The sequence below is a fragment of the Cryptococcus neoformans genome, chromosome 11, assembly GCF_000149245.1.
Source record: "Cryptococcus neoformans var. grubii H99 chromosome 11, complete sequence".
Classification (NCBI taxonomy): Eukaryota; Fungi; Basidiomycota; class Tremellomycetes; order Tremellales; family Cryptococcaceae; genus Cryptococcus; species Cryptococcus neoformans.
Window position 1 is genome coordinate 1177257 of NC_026755.1, and position 7500 is coordinate 1184756.

Genomic DNA, 7500 nt, shown 5'->3' on the forward strand with positions numbered 1-7500 from the left:
AGGATACTCCAGTCGTCCCCTTCCTTGTCCTTCCATGATGTACTTCTCCTGCCGCCACGTCCATTGCGGCTCATCTCTTCCGCACGCTCAAAGAGGCGCATACTGAGAAGTTCGTAGGCGCCGCCAAGGGTATTTCGTACTTGGCGAATACCAAAGGATCCACCAGAAATGTCGTTATCTATTCACATCAGCTGTCGTGAAAAATTATTTCTATTAGAAGTTGACAAACCTTTATCTTGTGGGTCCTCAATACTCAACAAGAAACTTTGTCCCTTCATCCAACCCCTACTAGCTTTGGAAAAGTAGAAACCTCCGCGCCGAATGGAGATTCCAACATCGTTGTAATTGAAATTTCGGCCAAAGAGCTCAAAGAACTCAATTAGGAGGGTACCGAGATTGAGTTCGGGGTTTATCTCTGACCGACGAAGTTTGGGATGGAGCTGCAATCATGAATGTCAGTCGAGAAAATGGATTTATGTGCGACAATGACATACTTGGAGGAAGGAGATGACCATGCAAATGACAGAATAACTTCCAAGGCCGCCAGTGTACACTTCGTTCATCGACCGTTGACTGAGAAAGTATTTGACGATAAGAATGAGCTGCCGGGCACCGGGAAGAGCGTCGAGATACTGGTTGATGATTTTTCCAGCAGTAACACCATTGCCTTGGTTGAGGGATATATCGACGTTGATCTTGCCTATGGCCCCTTGCTTAGACGAATCCGCAAGAGAAGTGACATGTGACTCACCTTCGAGCGTGACAAATTTAATGATAGGCACTCTGGCACGAGCGATGATGGCAACAACGTCGGTAATATTGGCTTGCCTCATAGCTTTACCCAGTTCGGCCAAAAGGCGCTGCTTGTTGGCGTCTGAAAGGTACTTGTGGGCCACCACCAGATCAATATCACTTTTTCAAGGTCAGTACGCGCCTTAGCCTTACAGGCTACAGTCTCACCCACCCTTGGGGAAGATATAACTGAGTCTGCCATGATCCGAACGGCGTGACTTCAGCTTCCGGCCAAAGCTTGTTGATAGTTCGAGTAATCAATTCGATCATGAACAATCGGACCTCAAACTCCTCTCTCGTCGGGGAGACATATTTGTAGAATGCGTTGATTTCTTCAGTCAGACTGGGTGGAGCTAGTCAATATCTGGATGTTGTAAGCTGATGAACCTACAGATCGACAGGATCACGACACAAATCCACGTCTACCAGCTCTGTCCATGGAGCATGCCTCTCCGCAGCCTTTTCTTCCTCTTTCTTATTTCTGGGTCCGGCTTCTATCCTTCTATTATTACCCTTTTTCTGGTCGCTTTTACGCGCTTTATGCTCTTGCTCCTTCAACGCCTTCTTCTGCTTTTTGCTGAGACCAGGCAGGCCATCTTTCTTGCCTGGCTCGTCAACAGCCTGGAACTTTTTGTTACCTTTTTTCTTCTTGTCCTTCTTGTCCTTCTTCTTCTTCTTTGTTTGCTTCTCTCCTGGAGCTGGAGTGTCTGAGGCTTTCCGCTTTCCTTTGCGGGGGCTGCTGGATGCTTCGTTGACTTTTGATGGCGGAGAAGCTGGCTGTCCGAATGATATGAATGACTCTGCCGGCTGGAAACCTGTCGCCATTTTTGTGGAAAAAATATAGAGGATATGTGGAAAACGAATAAATGTGACAAGTTCAACTTTGCGCGAATGAATCCAGGCACGGGAGATGTACACATCCAAAACCTCGAATTGCCGCCCAAATCTATCTCATTTCCATATCTATATCATCTTTTCTCCGTCTCATAACCCGAATTTCCCCGAAGGAATATTCCCAATAGAAAGGGAGTCCTCGAAGACCCCAGTGGCTGAAAGACCGTTGTGCCGGATGGGATGGCGACAAGCCCAGAGCGACTTGCATACCGGACACGAAGCGTTTGTTAATCTTAGCTAGCGCCTGTAGTACCACTTGTACTGCCACATACACCTTGCTTCTTGGACGAGACACAAACATTCACAGCCATGCTCGCACCTCCCCAGCGTCCTAAGAGGCCACGCTCACCATCCCCATCTCTAGAACCAGAAATATCAGATCTTGCGTCTCCCCTTGATATTCTCCTCAAACGGCGGAAGAAGGAGCAGCACCAGCATTTTGGCTTGCCAGATTCTCCGCATAGTGGCGTTGCCTCTCCCCTGAACACCTATGATCAAGACTACTTCAATTACTATCAGAATACTCAAACAGAAAGCAATTCGACGGCGCAAATAAGGACGGGGTTGGAGATGGGAGTAGAGCGTAGGAGGACAAAGCAGTGGGACAGGATCAATGCTCCACCGAATGGCGTGAACCAACATCAGCAACAATACCACTATCCACCGGGACATCTGGCGACTCCTGTCACTCATCCAGCACAAGCAGCTCCGTCCTCTGCCGGCTATCCATTCCCAACACCGCTTCCCGCTCCTCACGCGAGTAACGCAGCACCGCTCATGTCCTCTTCTCCTATACGGAACCAACCTCCTTCGTCTTCTCCCTTCCGGGAAAAAGCGGAAAACATGCAGGAGGAGCATTGGATAGACGAGGAAGAGATGAGACGGGAATGGGGTGAAGCGTATACTGAGCAAAATTCGCTGCTTCACAACCTGGTATGTCGCTCGCTCCATATGTAAATTCCCGAAAATTACTAAACCTTCATTTAGCACTTGGCCCGGCTTAACGCAACTATACGGCCTCCTTCATCCCCACGGTCGCATTCTCATCCCTCCCGTGCATATCGCTCTCCCAACCCATCGTCGTCTACCATGTTTTCTCCTGCTCGAACATCAACGTCACCTTATATCCAGCGAACACCGTACCCGCAATCATCTCCGTACACTCCAGCACGTCCTCCTCCGCCTCACCATACACATTCCTATACGAGCTATGATGGAATGAATGAGAAGATGGGCGATGATGAAGATATGAATGATGAAACCGAGGCTGAAATAGAAGTGAGAAAGAGATACGAAGAAGCAAACCGATTGCTGGGGGAATTGGCCGTGGTGAGGAGGCAAAGATGGGGTGAAGCGGAAGTATAATGACGGATATTGTTAAAACATACATGTTGTGATCTGACCTTTGTAGAGTACCTATGTATTGTGAATTTCGACCCTGGTCTGAGCAACAGCCGGATGATCTTCTAAAGTGATGTGCATACAATAATATATTAAGCGTATCGAAACTACAACTTGGCCTTATCTGCCTCCTCAGCCGCCTTTTTCATCGCCATCGCCATCTCTGCGGCCATTTCACTTTCTCCAACCGCTGTCATCCCCTGCGTCCAACCAGTGATACCCGTCCACGGCACTGCAGTCATCCCAGCTTGTGCCTCAATTTCTTTCTTCCTCTTTCTCTCATTACACACTCGACATTTTTCGGCATACTCTTGGCAATCTCGTGCCAAACCATTCCACCAAAAGGTATCTCCTAATGTCGCTACCATGACTTCAATGCTATTATGAGCCAATTCGCCTGTTGACACTTGTTCTACATATGGGGAAGGATCGAGATGCGCATCCTCTATCAGCTCCTTCCTAATCACTCCCATTGGAGGAACCAAGAGCGCTTGCTCCTGCTCTGTTTCTGGTCGTAGATAAAGCAATCCAACGGAGGAAAGCAAAAAGTCATCATTAGGCTTATTGGCACAAAGGGAAGAAATGAGAGACGTGAGCTCTGGATCAGCGGGATAAGCTGATAACCATCGAATCGTCTCGGGATCGAGTGGTTCGGCAGGTGGAAGTGGAGGCGCGTCGGCATCGGACCATACTTTTTCTCCCATTCCTTCTTCCGCATACCCATACGTCCCGTATCCATTAGGGTTGGCTGTATAACCCGTATCTCTCACCATAGTAGGCTGCCGCGGGGCGAAGAATGAGCCGCCGTTTGTCTGGCGGATATGTTGCATTGGTTTGGAAGAGGAAGGAAGCATGAGGACGGTCGGTGATGGGTCAGGGGGGTTTAGAAGGGTAAAAATATTTGATTTCTAGCATTCCAAGTAAGATCAAGTGGTGAGGGAGGACGGAAAAAATGCTCACGATTTTAACAAAGTACATGACCGATGAAATGAATGTGTCAAGGGTCAAGAAGTGAATGACAAGGGGCATGAATGCTCCCATGCTGCTAACGGTCAGCGATCGTCCTTGTCTTTTCGTAAACGTTGAATTCACCCATAATGGACGTCGCTAGACCTCGTACCATTGAGGATAGCCCTCTTAAATAACACTGCCACTCCAAACTGGTTTTATTAGCCTAAGTCCCTAATAAAAATATATGATTCTCACAGTGGCTAGACTTAAACCGCCGACCAAAAGTCCGAAAATCCACCCTACGGGAGCTCTCCTATGGCCCCACCAAGCCCACCAAACCCACAAGTACTCTTCATATGGAGGCCTCTCACATTTAACTCGCATATCAACCTCTTCTCTTGGTTGTTTAGTAGCTGGAAAGGGTACAAGATGGGAAAGAGGGAAAGAAAGTGCGAAGAAGAGATAGAAGTGGAGAAAGGCGGTGACGATTTGGAAGGTGGCGAGGAGCCAGGTGAAGATTGTGAGGGCGGTGAGAAGGGAGGAAAGGTTAGATAGAATTGGACTTGGAAGAAGTTAGACAAGAGTGGCTGATAAGGGAAGAGCAACTCACGTTTCCGGGATGGTGAATGAGCCTGACTCATTTTTGAAATCACCACTGCTATACGCTTGACATTCGGGGCTGCTTCTTGTTAGCCTTTGCTTACGTCCAATTTATAAACCAAGGCAACCCACTCATCGGCACCCTGCACACACCACCCCCGAACACCTAGAGCGACGCCATCCCCCTTTCCTGTGTCGCCTTGCGCTCCTTGGAACACACCATTTCCTATCTTGAGGAAGCCACTCAATGAGCTAGATGAAGTGGTGTTGCACATGGTCAGAATAAGCGCGCACGCCAGAGTCAGTAATGGCAAAATAAAAACCCGGTAAGTCAGGTAAAAGCGGACTGGTGCAGAGAGGACACGATGTGGTGGGAGGCTATCATCGTCATTATCCTTTGACGCCTCACTTTTGCCGAAGGGCAATCTCAGTCCCCTTCCAGGGTTACGTTGAGGAGGTAATGTGTAACGTGCAGTAGCCATTGACATCCTTCCCAACCTCTGATGTGCTTCAGGGGTAAGCAGCTTTGGCGATGCGCCAGGGCCATAGCCACGGTTACGGTTATATGCCTTTGTCAAATCAGGCGTAGGCTGTGCGGCATAGGGCGATCGATGACGAGTAAGACCTTGTCCTTCCTGTGGTGTTCCGTCAGTCGGGCTATCTGCAAACGGGTCTTGAGGCCGGAAGGGAGACTGGGTTTGGTAAGACTCGGAGATGGGTTCAGCCTTGATAGCGGTTGGGGTTGCTGCTTTCTTGACGAGATGGTCCAGATCAAGGATGGAAGGCAAGGTGGACCGCCTTTGTGTTATGGGAAGGTATCTTGGATTTTCAAAGTCCGGTCCTGCTTTCACTCGTACCATGGAGGGCATATTATCCCTATCACAATACACAGCCGGAGTCATCTCCCCAGGACTATCCATTACCCCTCCTTGATCGATCGCGTATTCCACCCTTCCGTAACCCACACTTTCTGGAGGCGCCGATATTCGCTGCAACATCATCTGGTTGAGTCCTGTATCAAAAACAGGCGGGATCCATTCTTCATCTTCCTTGATCCCTCCGAGTTTCGGAAAGTGCGTCAGATGGGTACCTCCCGTGGTCGGTCCAGCCCAGGAAGACCGACTCCAACCAGTCGCACTCGTCTTGGGCTCTTCGTCCCAATCACTCCGATGATACAGGTCATCATCATCATCGTCGTCAGCTTCCTCTGTCCCACCAAACTGGCTTTCTGGTGGAATTGCATCATGCTTGCCCGGACCGGGTGTGGGTAATGGGGGCGGCGGGGATCCGGCGGCACGAGATGGTATGTGGCTAGGCTGGGACCAAGCAGCGTCCAGCTCCGAGTAGAGTGTAGGCGGGCCAGCTGTTGAATATTGGAATGGTCGATCTTCATTATCAAAGTCGGACGTTCCAGAGGGCGGTCGAGGGTAAGAAAGCGATGTGGGGAGTGCGGTTGTTGGTGGATACCAGGAGTAGGAGTCGCGCTGCGGCATGATATAAGAAGCAGCCTGACCTGCAAGCTTGAAGAGCGACCTGCGGTGAGCATGAGATGGGCTTTCGTAATTATGAGCAGGACGCATTCAGAGGTGGGAATGTTATACAAAGGATGGGAAACAAAGGTGCTTGTCTAGTATGCGCTGTGTCACATTTAGGTATATCTGAAGGACAAGTTAGTATCTATGAGCCTGTAAACCATAATTAATTGCATCTTCGTTTTGAGCGACAAGATCTCCCTATTTTTTTCTTCTTCTATACTTCATTAACCTTCATTCAATTTCCGGCTGGCTGCCTAAAGAGGTTCAACATTATGCTTGGGTCCAATAGGGACAATTCGGGTAGGGTTAAGGTTGATCTGAGAGTACCAATAACCGTCCTTGATGTCTGTAGATGATAATCAACATATGCTTTGAACTAGTATGTAAAAGGCTCACGGTCGAAATTGGTGGTATCCTTGAAGGCGGGGTAATTCCAATAAAGGTTCTTTAGCCATCGATTGATATGAGGATAGTCATGTCGGACTTCATTGATACGTCAGCCTAAACACTTTAATGGGTTTTCATGATTAGACTCGCTCAATCCAGTATTGCACTTGAAGTGACTGTGGTAAACAGGGTCATACCTGACGATGGTGGTATACAGCCTATCAAAGTATCAGCAAGCTTCTTTCCGCTTTTACAAAAAATCTACTGACCTCACGTCGGCTTCTGTTAATCTTCCACCAACAAGGAATTCCCTGCCGTCACTAAGTCGCTCGTTGATCCTCTCCAATGCCTTGCCCAAAGGAATTACAGCCTTTTCATACGCCTCTTGTGTAGTCGCAAACCCAGTCTTGTACACGCCATTGTTGATATCGTGGTACACCCATTCATTCAGTTCGTCAATCTCCCCCCTCAGCTCTTCCGGGTAAAGGTCGAGATCCTTGCCTTTTCCCTCGGGGAGCAACTCATTGAAAGCGCTGTTGAAGAATCTGATGACTTCGCTAGACTCATTATTCACAATAGTACCCGTTATTTTGTCCCAGACGACAGGGACTGTGAAACGGGCATTGTAGTCGGGATTGGCCTTGTAGTAGATTTTGGAAAGGTGGGAGAAACCAAAGAGGTGATCTTGAGTCGCACCGGGGAAAGAGGTATCCGGGTGCTCGGAGACGGGAGCAGGGTGGGCGGCGGCTTCAGGGGTGACAAAGTGCCATCCGCCTTCGTGTAAGTGGGGGTGGACAATAGAGATGTCTGCAAAGTAAGTTTAGCTAGTTTGCATAGATGAAAAATAAAAAATTAAAACGGACCAATAAAGTCCTCGAGGCCCTTCAGGCGGCGAACAATGAGAGATCTATGGGCCCAGGGGCAACCGAAAGCGACATAA

At 48.8% G+C, this 7500-nt stretch overlaps 4 protein-coding genes and 1 non-coding gene; 2 read left to right on the plus strand and 3 right to left on the minus strand.

The window, feature by feature from the left end:
• CNAG_01885 (DNA polymerase sigma subunit) overlaps positions 1–1697 on the minus strand; it is a 2939-nt gene extending 1242 nt beyond the window's left edge. Inside the window, exons 1-6 of the mRNA XM_012197094.1 lie at positions 1184–1697; positions 965–1135; positions 752–912; positions 495–700; positions 230–440; positions 1–178 (exon numbers count right to left, since the gene is read on the minus strand). The exon at positions 1–178 is cut by the window's left edge and continues 28 nt beyond it. Coding sequence (XP_012052484.1) covers positions 1–178; positions 230–440; positions 495–700; positions 752–912; positions 965–1135; positions 1184–1617 — 1361 coding nt within the window. The 5' untranslated portion in view covers positions 1618–1697. The remainder of the gene's footprint in view (positions 179–229; positions 441–494; positions 701–751; positions 913–964; positions 1136–1183) is intronic.
• A 67-nt stretch (positions 1698–1764) lies between these two features.
• On the plus strand, positions 1765–3134 carry CNAG_01886 (hypothetical protein). XM_012197438.1 has 2 exons: positions 1765–2619; positions 2674–3134. The coding sequence occupies exons 1-2, from the start codon at positions 1996–1998 to the stop codon at positions 3049–3051; spliced, it is 1002 nt and encodes a 333-aa protein (XP_012052828.1). The 5' UTR covers positions 1765–1995; the 3' UTR covers positions 3052–3134.
• Positions 3135–3147: 13 nt separating this feature from the next.
• CNAG_07612 (hypothetical protein) lies at positions 3148–5397 on the minus strand. XM_012197095.1 has 6 exons: positions 4771–5397; positions 4649–4717; positions 4294–4600; positions 4180–4247; positions 4048–4129; positions 3148–3995 (listed from the first exon to the last, which is right to left on the minus strand). The coding sequence occupies exons 3-6, from the start codon at positions 4420–4422 to the stop codon at positions 3195–3197; spliced, it is 1080 nt and encodes a 359-aa protein (XP_012052485.1). The 5' UTR covers positions 4423–4600; positions 4649–4717; positions 4771–5397; the 3' UTR covers positions 3148–3194.
• Positions 4283–6358, plus strand: CNAG_13015. Its single transcript, XR_001046243.1, has one exon. It is a non-coding gene; the product is annotated as a hypothetical RNA (non-coding RNA).
• The window catches only part of CNAG_01889 (glutathione S-transferase), a 1571-nt gene continuing 298 nt past the window's right edge, over positions 6228–7500 (minus strand). The window contains exons 2-6 of the mRNA XM_012197439.1: positions 7424–7500; positions 6830–7367; positions 6711–6778; positions 6570–6656; positions 6228–6519 (exon numbers count right to left, since the gene is read on the minus strand). The exon at positions 7424–7500 is cut by the window's right edge and continues 13 nt beyond it. Coding sequence (XP_012052829.1) covers positions 6428–6519; positions 6570–6656; positions 6711–6778; positions 6830–7367; positions 7424–7500 — 862 coding nt within the window. The 3' untranslated portion in view covers positions 6228–6427.

Bases quoted from the DNA above. Each gene is read 5' to 3' on its own strand.
- CNAG_01886 (XM_012197438.1), top strand. From the start codon at position 1,996: ATGCTCGCACCTCCCCAGCGTCCTAAGAGGCCACGCTCACCATCCCCA. The intron at 2,620-2,673 runs GTATGTCGCTCG...ACCTTCATTTAG, and splicing joins ATTCGCTGCTTCACAACCTG to CACTTGGCCCGGCTTAACGC.
- CNAG_07612 (XM_012197095.1), bottom strand. From the start codon at position 4,422: ATGCGAGTTAAATGTGAGAGGCCTCCATATGAAGAGTACTTGTGGGTT. The intron at 4,130-4,179 runs GTGAATTCAACG...GACCGTTAGCAG, and splicing joins TCTAGCGACGTCCATTATGG to CATGGGAGCATTCATGCCCC. The intron at 3,996-4,047 runs GTGAGCATTTTT...TTGGAATGCTAG, and splicing joins TCATGTACTTTGTTAAAATC to AAATCAAATATTTTTACCCT.